The 14,538-nt window shown below is 43.4% G+C and overlaps 1 protein-coding gene across 1 annotated transcript in view; it reads left to right on the forward strand.

The window, feature by feature from the left end:
* Nucleotides 1–1,716: 1,716 nt before the first annotated feature.
* The window catches only part of PLPP1 (phospholipid phosphatase 1), a 63,695-nt gene continuing 50,873 nt past the window's right edge, over nt 1,717–14,538 (forward strand). Inside the window, exon 1 of the mRNA XM_040089809.1 lies at nt 1,717–1,865. Coding sequence (XP_039945743.1) covers nt 1,808–1,865 — 58 coding nt within the window. The 5' untranslated portion in view covers nt 1,717–1,807. The remainder of the gene's footprint in view (nt 1,866–14,538) is intronic.

A 14,538-nucleotide genomic window follows, 5' to 3' on the forward strand; every position in this document is an offset into this window, starting at 1 on the left:
TGTGAAATGTTTGCATTGCTTGTCCTCTGGTTTTTCTAACCATCTTGCAATTTTGGGGATGTTATCTACTCCTGATTTAAGACCTTATGAACAATTCCCCACTTTGTGAGGAGCAGAGCAGATTGCACACCTTTCTTTCAGCAGCAGTTCTCACGAAGATAAGCCCAGTTCTCCTCATTGCCAGGTTGTGCTCCAATTTGTTTCATTACTTCATGCATTTTAAGACAACAGGAATTTCTACATTTATGAAACCATCCCAGCACACTTGCAAAGGAAAATGTACTCTTTAATTTACACTTAAAGATAAATCAATGGTAGTTTTAATATCTAGAACAGTCCATTTTGACATGTAGCTGGGATGATGCTTAGGCATTGAGATAAAATTGGGATCTCCTGTACAGGCAACTCTGTAGAGAGCTTCCTTATATATTCTGTGTGGAACTACTTTATGTGCCTTTTTAGGCAGCACAGTTGGAGATACAACATACTCAGTGAGGCACTTCCACCTCAAGAACTTGTCTCTCTTGTTGAACCTTCAAACCTGTTACTTAGCTGTTAGGATGTTGTACAAAGTGAAGCTGTTAACAGAATTTGGGAGTGGAATACATAAGAAATGGCAGAAAAGCTTATGTCTGTTCCTTTGTGGGAAGCGCCACTCATCCCACCTGCAATTGCCCTGAACAAAACACAGATGTGCTCTGTAGCAGGGGCTACACGTTTGTGTCCAACAACCCTAACACTGGTGAATAAAATTGTCTGGTTTGTCATTAATGATGCTAAAATGAAAACGTGGTTATGCAGAAAACATTTTCTTCCTGTTGGTAAGTGTATTCTTTCCAAAGAAAATATTTTAACAAGGAAAAAGATTAAAAAGCTTCCAGCTGTACGTGTGTGTGTGTGTGTGTGTGTGTGTGTGTGTGTATATATATATATATATATTCCCCCCCACCCCACCTCCACTTTTCCAGCACTCTTCCAGCCCCTCTACTCAGTCCTGGTGAGGTCACATCTGGAGTAGGTGGTCTAGTTCTAAGCTGCCCAGCACAAGAGAGACATGGTGCTCCTGGAACAGGTCCAGGAGAGGGCAACAAAAGTGACTAGGGAACTGGAGCATCTCTCTCACGTGGAAAGACTGAGAGTTGAGCCTGTTCAGCCCGGAGAGAGACAACCAAGAGGGGAACTCGTCACTGTCTACAAGTATCTAAAAAGGGGCGCGAGCCAAGGGGAAAGAACGAGGTTCCTTGGTGCTTGAGCAGGGAGGCTGGACCAGATGAATCACTGTGGTCCCTTCCAACCCGCAGGATTCTGTGATTCCAGAGGTGGAAACAGCTTTTTCCCTCTGTAATAACAATAATAATAACAACAACAAGAATCTCCCCCTGTTCTCCGCGGAGGACCGACCCTCTCCCTCCCCCTCCCAGCTCCCAGCCACGGGCTGTGTGCCCCCGGGGCCGGGCCGGGCCGGCAGGTGAGGGCGGGTGGCGGCCGAGCCTCCCGCGGGCCGCGCTCGGTGCGGCGCGGCAGGGCGCGTAGCGCGGCGCCATTGGCGCTCGCCGCTGAGGGCGGTGCGAGGCGCCGCCGTCTCCCGCCCTTCCCGCCCGGCCCCGCCGCCCGCGCCCGGCCTTAAAGGCGCGCGGGGGCCGCGGCGGCGGCAGTAGCGCAGTGCGGGCGGCGGCGGCTCCTCAGCGGTGCCGGGAGCGCGGGGGGGCCGTTCCCTCGGAGCGCCTCGCCTGGAGCCCCTCCCTGCCGCCTGCGCCGCGCTCCCGCCCCTCGGGCCGAGGCTGTCACCGCGCCGGGCGCCGCCAGCATGTTTGACAGAACGCGGCTGCCCTTCGTGGCGCTGGACGTGCTCTGCGTGCTGCTGGGTAGGTCGGGGGGCCGCGGAGGAGCGGGGGGAGCCGCCCCCGGGGCGCCGCGCTGCCCCCCCCCCCCCGCCCCCGCACGGCACCGCGCCGATCGCATGCTCGCCTCCCCCTCCCCGCCTTGCCGCGCCGGCACCACCCGGAGCGGGGCTCCCGCCGGGCCGCAGCCCCCGCCGTGCCTGCCGCCCCTCGCCCGCTCCCCCGCCTCCCGCCCCGCTCCCGCACGGGGGGGATCCGATCGCTGCCGCGGGCCGGGAGGGGAAGGGAAAGCCCCGGGGAGGGGTGGGAGGGAGCCGCTGCAGCTTATCCACTGACATCTGGAACTCCCTCTTCTCTCTGATGTCCTTGCTCTTCCTTCCCTAACCTCTGTGGGATGAAAACCGGTTGTGGCAAAAGCCGGTGCTGGAGAGGTAGATGCCTGATAGATACCTGCAGCCTGGGGTGTGTTATCCCGAGCGGGTCGGGGAGCTGTCCTGGAAGGGGCCGTCATCACGGAAACACGCCTCATCCCTCCAGGGTCCTGCGGAGGCTCGGCGGTGCTCGGGGTGCCGCGGCGGTGCACGACGGTGCAGCTGGGCAGGGGCTTGCCGTAAGGCTCAGTCGAGCGCGGTCTCGGTGGCACCGGGCCACCGCCGTAGCTGTAGGCTGGAAGCGAAATGGGGCTTCGGAGCGCGGTGTCTGCGCCCTCGTGTCCCTGTGCAGCAGGGAGAGACCGATGTTGGGGCAGGAGCCGTGCCTCGGTGACGGCCAGGGGTTGAACCGACACAGCCTCAGCACACTGCCACAGCGCTGCAATGCTTGTCCTGGCCAGCCCAAATATCAGCGCGTTCCCAGTGTTACTTTCTTCCATTTCAGTCTCTACTGAAACTACTTAATGCCCTGCCAATTTGTATTAACTCATTTCGTTTATGTAATGAGACAGTGTAAAGGGCAACGATGTCATTTATCGATCAGAGAAGGGGCAGTTTCACGTAGTAAAGAAGTGACACCTCTCAGTGTTGGGAGCCTAAGGAAGTGTCTTTACTCTCTGGAGATGTACTTCTTGGTCATTCTTAGGAAGTGCTAATTTTGGATGTTTGCTTCTTAAGCAAATAATGTCAGTACTTCGGTAATCTAAGCACTTTCTTGTCATGTTCAGTGGATAGTATTCAGGCTTAGCTCGTGAATTCCTGATTGGCTGAATTTTTTGGCTGATGTTTGTAGCATCAGTACATACATAATGAACGACGTTTTTCTCTTTGTGGATACTTCAAATAGCAATGGTACCTGTAGCTAAAAAGCAAAATTATAAAGCAAAATTACAATGAATGATGCGTTGCTCTGAGGTAGTGTTACAGGAGAAAGCTTTTGCAAAATGATAGTGGATCCACGTGATCCACTGGGAGCAATCTTTATTCAGATCAGAAGTTTTATCAAACTGTGCTATTGTGAGGCTTGAACTTTCATGCTGTCTTTATGATGAGTGAGGCAGTTTTGTCTGTCTGGATAATGGTCATTACAAAAATCTTGAAAATTAGTAAAAAATTTTGCACTGTGCCTGTGGTTTGGTCTGTATGAAGCGTATGGGCGTATTATAAGTAATCTTGAGTAATCAAGGAAAGCAAAATATATTGAAAGTAAGACTGCGGAAGCATGTAACTTGAGGGTCATTCACCTGAAAGGGTGAAGGTTTCTCCCTATGGCTGTTCCAAACTGGGATGGTAGGTTTTGACCTTGCTCTGCAGTGTAATATCGATTTACACACCTTTCCCTTCTCTCCTCCTCACCCTGTGTAGCATTTGGATCACAGATGCACTTATCTGGTGCCTCAGTGTGCTGGAGGGTTGCCAGACTTTTTATTTTCTTTTGGGCTTGTTTACTTCCTGAAAAGTCTGAAAAATGTAGGCAGTGTATGATATGAAGTTCTCTGACACCTGCAACTTTAAACACATTGAGTTGCAGGTTTCAGTGAAACTCTAGCTGAGACAAAAAGATATTTGCAGGGTGGGAAAGATACTGGAGGTAGGACCAAGTTCTCTTTTTCTTCTGTCTCATGTGGCTGAGACAGGGCCTTACAAGAACAAAGGTCTTACCTGTCTCTAATGGCTGTTTAATTTTTTTTACTGTAAAAAGAATAGTTCCTCTTGATTGTGGACTTTTAACTCTCACTTTTCCTCAGCCCTTCCCCCTGCCCATGCACTTTGGTATCTGCTCAAATGACACAGGTAACTGCCCAGATAAAATAACTTGCCAGTATAGATAAATGATACCTATGAGACCACAAGGCCTCCAACAGAACTGAAGGCTTAAAAACTATGAAGACCAGTTTCGGTTGAGGACTGAACCCTCAGTCTTGGTGTGGTAGCCCACGCTAGCACAAAAAGGGATACCAGTAGTATCCTCAGAATCCCCACGATAACTCTTGTCACTTGATGCAGAGCTTTTCTTCTTTCTCCTCTTTTTCCTGTTTATACCTTCTCCAGAGTAAGTGGCGATGGGGAAGAAAAATTAATTTAATTGTCTCAGTAACAATGAGACTTGAAGCCCAAGTGATATCCAAGCATACTACTTGAAGTTGCACTGATGTGAGGCACCCATCAACTCGCTGCAGTGGCAGCAGGTGATTCTGACTGTGTGTTTGACTTACTCGCTCCTGGTTTAGTCGAGCCGTTTTTGTGTGGTTTGAACTTTCCCAGCATAAGTTTTTCAAAAGAAAGGGAAGGGGAAAAAGAGCTATCCTCTGATTTTTGTGTGTGTGTGTCTCTGTGATTTAGATGGATTTATTGAAAGGTGTGACATGTTTAAGATGAGCTGAGGTAAGAGAATAAAAAAGACATCAAAGAGGAGCAAGTGGGAGAGGGGAAAAAAGTAGGAAGTAAAAACATCTCCCCCCACAAAATCATTAGCCCAATTTGGTTGCCTAAAATTTGAATCTAAGTTTCTTTTAATTGTTCTTAAGAAAGATCTCTCCCTTCTCTGCCTTTTTACTCACTAAAGGAGAGAGAATTCAGGGAAAGTGGTCTTTGTTGCCCTCAGAAAATAACTCCTTCCCTCTTATCAGCATGATAGTTCTCTCCTAAAAATAACACTGGTGCATTAAAGTAGCTTTATATTCTGCAATCTAAAAAAAGCAAAAGCTGCAGGTTTCTGCAGTATCTGTCCCCAGACAGTGTGAGGAGGCTGTATCTGCATTCTGTGTGCGCTGATCTGCAGTGCCGGGTGTGTGTGTGCTGCATGTCCGCATGCAGCTCTGCAGTGCTGCAGGCAGCACCTCCCTTACTCCCCGAGCTCTGGTGGACAGTGCTCAGCTGTTTCTGGCACTGGAAAGCATGAGTGGCCTGGACGGCAGGATTTCATTCTCCCTTGTACTTCTGTTGCCTGTCTCTCACAGGTTTTCTGATAGAGTTTTATATCATGGCGGAGATTGGCATTCTAGACAGTAGGAAAACCATTTTACACAGATATGTATTGAGGCTTGGTTCTTATGGTTTATTACACTTGCAAACTGTCATGCAAAAAATGACAGCTTATTAGAATAGCTTAATTAGTTAGCTTGCAGCTGGTATTTTCATTAGGCACTACATATGTAGACACTCTGCCACTCTTACAGGTCTATTGTTTGATTGCAAATCAGGCTCCTTTTTCATTAAGGCAGGTAAACAACACTTAAAGAACAAAGTTGGGAAACACATGGCAATATTCCTGCAATCAGTGGTAGAACTGCTAAATACATTTATCTTTAGATCAGACTCTCACAAAGGCCAAGTCAGATTAAAGGAAGCTCTGCAGAGGTGACTGGAACCATAAGGAAAACACTTTCTGTCACAGCTCTGGGGTGACTTTCATCTGGTCCGTACTTGTTGAAATTCATACCTAACTTGAGCACAGAGGTGCATAACAACACAACTGTATTTCTTTAGTCCCTTACCTGACTATGCAATTACTGACAAGCTGTTATAAGTCATTGGGGAGTGTGCTTGTCAGTATGTGATTGCTGGTACTTGTCAATATGTAATGCAAGAATATATCCAACCCAAGATTAGAAAAACTGAAGCCTTCTAAAGAAGTCAACCGTTGCTGCTCTATTTCACTTTTCTGCACTATATTGGAAATAGTAAAGAATTACTTAAATTTAAAACTCCAGTGGAATATGTTTGTGCAGGGATTTCGTGTTTTTTCTTCCTCTCCATGTCCTACCCTGTGACTGTGGGGAAGGTGAAACTCTGGCAGTTTTACTTATACATGATGATGATGATTTTTTTTTTTTTTTTTTTTTAAATGGAACTACTTCTGAGTAAGGGAAGGACTTCCAGTCCTTCCAAACAGAAAGACACGTGAACTGAACCCAGTGATAGCAAGCACTCACATCTTTCAGCTTGCTGTTTAGAGACTGCTGGAATGTTTTGTGATACATGGCATGCTAAACAGCAGATGCATGTATTTAGGGCACAGTGAGTCTGCTTTTGCAGGGTGTGATCTGTGGGGGTGAGATGGCTGGACCACCCTGCGCAATGTTTTGCTTTCAGTGTTGTTCTTCTCTCTTGGGAGTGTTTACTCGTGCTGTTGCTGAAGGCTGCAGTCTCGGTGACAATTAAGGTATTGCTGTTCAGTCAGGGAAGGCTCCTTCTTTGTGGGTTAGCACTTCCTGATTGCCCTAGTTTAAATAAAACCTCCTCTGCTATTATTTGTGACTCACTGACATGTGTGTCGCCATTCTTATTTTCCACATCATGTGGGTGCTAAATACTTTTTGTAGTCCATGAATACATTGTAAAGATGTAACAGGTACATGTGAAAGAGCAGTTTGTCTTCAGTGGCACTATCCACCAGGTACCATGACCTGGTACTTAATATGTTGACACTCTCAGTTAATTGGAAACATATGTGTTACCTGAAACTGGGAAAATCTTTCCTGTCCTGCTGTGCTTTCTTCTTTGCAACAGTCACTTTTTATTTTGTCCAACATAAAGAAAGATGCTATACCAAAGACTTGCTCTGTCTTGGTCAGAAGTCTGCAGAAAAACTTTAGGTAATAGTTCAATTAGTTAATGAACACTATTCAAAGTCAGCAGTCTGGTTCTTGTTCTGCCAGGTTTTGCTGTTGTGTATCTTGTACTAACTTCTGACTCAAAACCAGAAGTTCTTGCACTTACTTTTTTGCAGCAATGGGTGAATCCTAGTTCACCTTTCAGTGCCTTCCCAAGAGCTAAGTCATGAACTCAGGACTATATTATTTTCTCTTGGCATTGTAGAGCAAGATGCTTATCAGCTCTTGGGTTCCTTACCAGCTGCTTGAGTCCTGGTGATTTTTTTCCTTAGCCTTAAACAGTCAGAAGGGCTCCTGCCGCTTTCTTACGCGAGGGCGGTGACCTTTGCATAAGGGAATGGGAGGGGAAAGGGCTTCTGACATTCTCTGTAGAAAATTAAGTATCACACTAAAATTAAAATACAAAATAGCTAATCTCTCGTAGCTGAAGAAATCCTGCCTCCCCTCTATACTGCTGGAGTGCTTGTTTACGCTGTTATGTTGTTGTGAGCTGATGCAACATTCTTCCTGGTTTTAAAGAGTTAGGCAGTACACGCTGATACTGACCGAAAGCAGCTTGGTCTGAAGGCTGCGCAGTCACAGCCCTGGTGGGGGAAGATAAGGAGTTCATTACTGATTGCCTGCTACTGCATAGTTTTATGTAGGAGCAGTGTTGCTGACCAGATGCTGATGAGGGGATAAAGCTGTGATAATCCTTTGTCTGTGACTGTGTTGAAGCAGTGGAAGGCAGGTAGCACAAGGAAGGTGACCCAACTCTTGAAAGTACCCAGTGAGAAGAGAACTTGAGCCTTGTAGTATGCCAACTGACTTGGATTTACTATCCCCAACAATTGATAATCCTCTTTCCAGAATTAGTCCAAGAGAATTAAAATAAACTCACCTTGGTTGGAGGATAAAAAGAAAAAAAAGTGCTGAACAGAATTGCATAGAAACCTACTGGCAAGATATGCCACCCGCAGAAATATGGCTTTAAAATGAGCTTGATTTATTGCTATATCTGCTTGGTTTGGTGGGGGTGCTTCTCTTCCTTATTCCATCCTGCAAAAGGAGCTCGTAATTCTTGGGTTTTATTCAGGTAAAATTGTTGATTGAAAACAACTGAAAAATCTGCAGACACTAAGAAATTCAGATAATGGATGACTAGCAAACAGCTAGTTTTATGACTAGATTTAAAACCATTTAAAGCTATTTTGAAGAAGCGAGGTTTCCTTAGGATACTTTGTAAAACTGTTTTGGTTGTTAATTTGTTGGTTTTTTTCTAATCTATATTATTGCCACTACATCAGGAAACACTAACTGTAGAATCAGAGAATGTTGGAAGGGACCTTAAAGGCCAGCATCCCTGTCATGAATAGGAACACCTTCCACTAAAACAGATACTTCAGCTGTAACAATAAATTTCTCCGTCCTGCCTGTGAGTAGACTTATAAGCAATTTACTAGCCAGAATAGTTCAATCCTGCAATTAAAAAAAATCGTCCTTATATTAAGAATCGGATGCCTGTTTCTTCTTGTTTAACAATTGACTACTAATGACTTGACCCACTTTCTGGGAAGAATTTTCCTTTTTCAAGTTATGGGACTGATCTCAGAGGTACAGTGTAGATATTGCTTTGCTGGACTGGTTTGGATGGAACGTGGACAAGAGATCTCTGAAGTTAGGTTTTAGAAGATATGGTTTGTTATAAAGGGTATGGGGCCTAGCTTGGAGTTGCCAGGTGCAATTCGTGGCAAGCCCCAGGGAGTGGGGGAAGGGAGAGGTAGGGAGTGGAAATCCCAAGAGGAAGGTCCCTGGGAGGAAGTCGCAAGAGGCCGATCCACTCTCTCAGCCCCCTTATCAGGGGGCTTCAAGGTGGGCTGGAACAAGACTTGGGGCAATGGGGTTACAGATACCTGATACTTCAGGGGAGGGGTACAGGTGTGGGATGAACCATGCATTGGGTGGTGAGACAGAACGTCCCATTTGACCTTTGGACCTAGCTGTAGGTAAGGGACATTGTTTAACCAAGGGGGGATTACCTTCAGCTGGCCATATAATTGTTTTCCAGACATTCAGTAACTAGGACATCTCAGACATTGAAACTTGCTTTCAATTCTGTCTCATGTATGGGTTTCATATTCTCAAAATCTAAGCAGTCATGTTTATAAGGCTTTCTAGTTTCATCCTCCCCAACAGTACAGAATAAGCCTGCATTGTGGTTTTGGCTCTATTTTTACCAGATTCTCTGGTGCATTAATCCTTCCAATACAGTCAGATACAGCTGTTAAAATCAAGACTGCTTGTTTGTTGGAAGCCAAAAATTGACCCAAATAGGCTTCTTTAGCAAATTATGATATAGAAAGATAATTTTGAAACCTTCTAGTGCACTTAGCAAACACTCTGTTACCACATTGCGTTTGTGGAAATGACCAGTACAAGAACAGGCTGCTTTTGCTCTGTTACAGACTTTACTGATTTGTCTTTAAAAAGCTATGACTAAGAAGCAGTGTGACTCAGAAGTTTGGGAAAGCACTTCAGTTTTACTTGTATCATACTTCAACTCAGTTTTGGCATCTCTCATTCATGTGGTGTCTTGATATTTGGCAGTAGGAAAATGAAGGATTTTTAAAATTTTAAATTAGGAAATACAGGTATGTCAGATAAGGATACCCATTTTGGAATGTCTGTCTATCAGATACTGCTAAATGAAACCAAAGGTATGGATGAGCCATATCAGTATACCCTTATTTCAGTGATGCTGCTGAGGAAACAATGGGTTTTCTAGACATAGCCTAGATTTTAGTGCCTCCTCTCCTTTGTCTGCCTCTGCTAAATATGCAGGTTTCAGAGGAGCTATGTGGTGTTTCCTTGGATCTCATAAGGTAGCTTCAATTTGTTACTTAGTCATGCCTGGTCGGGAAGAATGGTCACAGTTTTTTGTGATCTCTTTCCCAGGAAAGGAGAAAACTGTACCAAACAGGAATTATGCTCAGTTTTTGCCTTAGTATAGAATTATGTATCAAATTTCAGCATCTCAGGTGGCTTCTGCCTCTTTTAGAATACAGTGACATTTTAACCTCAATATTAGTTCATTTTTGTCTGTTTAACTTAGTTCTGTTATTGCCAAAAAGTCTTATATAACTCAGTGAAACTAAGCAATCGGTGCAATGTTTTCTGAAACTGGAGTACTGGGATGGTAAGGAAAATGCTTATATCTAAATTTGTCTGCCTTGTTTTGAGGCATGGAAGGGCAATGAACTGTGCTTATCTTAAGCTGGAGGGATGGTTTGGAAGCTGATGGTGGAGAAACCTGAGAGACTAAATTGCTAATTATAACCAGGGAAAATTTCTGTTGTGCAGCAAGCTAATGGCCCTTAAGGGGTACAGAAGGCAGACAGTGAGATTGAGCCTGTCAAATAGTCAAAAACTATTCTCTATTAAGTTCCAAAAATCATCTTAGTCATTGTTTTACTTAGTGTCTCCTTTCCTTGGTGTTCCATTGAATGAGTTTTTTGTACTTTTTTACTGACTTGTGGAAACTGGGCTTCACTTTTATGTTGGTGGGAAAGCCTGTGCTGCAGTACTACCATTCAGCTAAAATACTCCAAGCCAGTGTGATGGCTGGCTCTAACACTAGTGGAGATCCTGGGAATGGAAGTCAAGTCACTGTTTCTGCTTGCAGACTGTTTTCATTCTTCCCATCTCTTCTTTAAATGTAAGAGTCCAGTTATCAACACTAGAAAATTATATCCCTTAATACATAGAAACTGAGATCACAAATCTAATACCGATAACTTCTACTATAAATGGAAAGCAGCACATGATCTATTAGTGTCTGTGTGTAAGATTTCCTATGCTTTGGCATTATTAATTTTATTCAAGTGTCAAGAGCAGTGTATAAGTATTCTTTCCAGATTCTGAAGTAATGGATGTTTTGGGCAGTCTCCTGAATCAGTACAAAAGAAAACTGCTCTGACAGCTCAAGAATATATAGGGTACGGTCAGTTTTCCTTTTAAAATCTGTTTAGATTGCACTTTCTATATAGTTTATGTTCTTACAATGTACCATTAGACACTACAAGTTTCAGTCTGACATGCAAAAGAAGTTCTGTTCTCTTAAACATGGTTGCATGCAGCAATGTGTACCGTGTAAAGTGACGTTGTGGTGTATGACAGGGTATACAATGTCATGGAAATTCTGAGTCCCTCTGTAGCACTGCTGACTTTGTTAAAGACTGTTTAAATAAAGTACTGCTATGCTTGTAGGACTCATTGGAAAACGAGCATTTAAATTCCTGACAACTAATTGCCTATTATATTTCTAGAGACTGAATGGTATTTCAAGTTAGGGTGTGTAGTTATAGGTGAAATACTCTGAAAGCCTCCTGTTGTGCACTCCCACAAAACAAAGATTAAAATGGGAAAATAGTTACAACTTCTAGAGTTTAAAGGAGAAGTAGTCTTGAATGACATTCAGAGTTGGTATCACCTGCATTAAAAAAAGCAAATCCCTCCCTGTCTTGCCAAGTAGCTGACCTTGGCTGTTCTGTTTTTTGACCGTTTTGCTCTCCTGGTCTGTAAGCTCTGTGATTTAGGTAGATTGCCTGCAGAAATCTACATCTTTGGGGGCACATACATTGTTTTAAAATCTCTATACAGTACCGTCAAAGCCTTCAACAGAATTTGATGCTGAGCACATAATGCAAACAGTGATTAAATATTTAATTTCCCCTACACAGGAAGGGTTGTAGTGGGAGAAGTCACTTACTATGGCTGCAGCCAGTTGGACTCTTCTTCACCTGCTGAGCAGCACTGCAATGCAAGGAACTGCTGACCTCTTCTGTTTCATCTCCTCTCTGCCTCTGCCTCCAGTTTTTTAGCTGTTAGTCTGAGGTCTTAAATGTTTTCACGTCTGTCAGTAATGGGGCAGTTGGCCTCTGCTGCACTGGGTGTACTGCTAATGACTTCCAGGTGTGTGTCCATCCCTTGGCCAGCTTCAGCCTTCTCTTCCCTCTGACCAAAGCAGAGCCCAGGGCACAGTCTTTGCTTGTGACTTGCTGTTGGCTCACTTGTCTGGTGTATGCTTCTCTGAGTAATAGAGCAGGAGAGGATATATGACTGTCTTGTTTCTACATTTTTTTAATTTGCATTTGCACTTCTCTAAGTGCTCACAGGAGAAACAATTGCATGGGCTTTAGAATAACGTGTATTTGGTGCTTGTAACAGTCCATTTTTTAAATTGAAATGTAGATACAAGGGGAAATACACTTGTCCGTGCAAATGTTTTTAAACAAGTGTTTTGACCTGTAATTGATCGTGACTATAGATAACTGAACTAGTGCTCCCATGTAGCAGACTGCTGAATGCAGAGAAACTGGAATATGATGTAGTTCTATCTTAGTAAATGACTGGACTAAAAATTGCATGCTTGTGTTGAGGCTGTTCAAGCTCAGAGAAGTTTCCTTTGCTTCCTGCCTTCCTTGTCCCCTTGCCTGGCATAACAAAAAGTGGTGAGGAGCTTGCTCAGTTGCTGATTTGGTTTCTCTGCTGGCCAAATCATAGATTAGAGGACAAATAAAAATGCACGTAGCATAAAGTTGCAAGTAAAATGTAGGAGAGATTAGAATGTTGTTCGTGCTTTTAAATACATGTATCCTGTTTACTGAAGCCTATCACAGCTTCTGGCATTATCAGAACAATCAGTTTACTGGTATTAGAAATATTTCACATTCTTTAGTGTAGAAACATAAGATAAAGTTCTTTCAAGTGGCCAGGAGGTAAGCTGTGGGCTACCCACTTCTCTCAGCTACTGCAAATAAATAGTGCAGTGATTTTTCTCTTGTACACGCTTTACCTCTGGTTGCCAAAAGTCTAAATGCTTTCTCATTATTTAAATCTCTTCTTCCTCTTGGTAGTTTTTTGTGTTCCCTGTTTTTTTGAACCACCTGTTTTAAAAGATGTTGATTCTTTCTCTTGACTGTTGATAGGAAAAGAATTTCAGCCTGTCTTCTTTTCTGCAGAAACCAGTATCTTTTACAGATGTTTCCAAACTCTCTCCAGTAGCTTGAGGTTGGCCTCAGTTTCTTTAAATCTCTTGCCTACCTCCTCACCCCAGATTATACACTGAAAAATGAACAGTGAAGCAAACATGGTTGTCCTGTCTGAAAATAAAGGCAAAAAATACATGTGTAAAAGTAGGAAAACTTTAATTCTCTCTTGCTCTCTGTGGTGATTGACAGCTGTATAGGTTTAGCTTGAAATGACTCTGTGAGGTTATTAACAGTAGCATCTATTTAATTATAATGTAAGCTGTAAAAAGTAGCTCATCTGCAATTGAGGATATAATTTGATGTGTTTTGTGGAGATTGTTTCATTATTTCTCTGGTACAGCTATTGTTATTTTTTGACACTCCCTAACTAAACTATAAACTCTGAACTTCTTTACAAAACATGAAGCTGACTTTGTCAGCATATGAAGTGCAGAATGTATTGATCACATTCTTCGGGGTAAGCGTAGAAAAACATACAAACTCTTCTCAGTCTCATGTTAGTCCAGCACAGGTTGTCTTACTTAACACTTACTTTTGAGTTTATTGCAGCATGAATAAAAAACTTTGGTTAATAATCAAGCTGGAATATTCTCATTTGCCGTAGTGTCCCTTAAGGGTACCTGGCTTTCTCCCAGTTCCTAGATGTTGATTTGTTTGGTTGAAGAGAACTGTCTGCTTGAGGACCATATAGGAGTACAGAGTAATATTGCCTTGGAGGACTTGAAACAGCAATTCAGCATGAGTTTGACTGCACAGAACCTCAAGTGGATATTCAGTCACTTGCACAGATAAGGAGGCCAAGTGGGTTAATTAAGGTGTGTTTTAAAAATACAGTTCATTCCATTGTACTGCTTAAAATTGTAGGGAAGAAAGCACCATTGATCAAGATGCAGTTTCATGAGGTGTTGAAGTTGATCTGTCCCATCTGTCCTTGTCCTTTAGTCCACATCCTTGCCTACATGTTCCTACTCTGTCCTTTAAGCAGGTCTTACAGTAATACAGTTGCCCAGATGAGCAAGTGCCTCTGAAAAACCAGTGTTGTGTGGACATGGGGTTGTCTTTTTGGGCAGGTTGGTGTGAAAATGCCTAGGAAAGAGAAGGGTAGTGGGGGATGGCCAGAGATGAGAGAATGACAGAACAGTCTAGGTTGTCTTGAGTTGCTTTTGAAAGCTAAGCCAAATTTTGTGAGCACTTCATCTGGTTGAGAACTAGGTAGTACAGTATCACTGAAGTGGTTAGAAACTTTAAGAGTTTCTCTTCTTTTAGACATAAAATAATATTCTTTGCTGTTCTTAAATATTTATGGCAATTGTTGTAAAAGACACTAATTTGGCTATAAATTATTTTCTCCTATTTTAAGAAAACCAGGTAGCTTGCTGCCAAAGCTACATGGACACCTAGAAATAGTCAGAATCTGACTTCTTAGGCCTCCAAGCTTAAGCACCCAACTCTAAGTTACCAGTGTGATAAAAGCCACAGAGCAGAACAGTAGTGCAGTGTTACACACATTGTAAAAAGATGATGGATTGGTACCCATCACTTCCATTTGTAAGATTACCTGTAAGATTTTTTTTTTTTTTTTTTTTTTTTTTTTTGCCTAGTCTTAAAAAAACCCTAAGAA

Source organism: Hirundo rustica, chromosome Z, assembly GCF_015227805.2.
Source record: "Hirundo rustica isolate bHirRus1 chromosome Z, bHirRus1.pri.v3, whole genome shotgun sequence".
Lineage (NCBI taxonomy): Eukaryota > Metazoa > Chordata > Aves > Passeriformes > Hirundinidae > Hirundo > Hirundo rustica.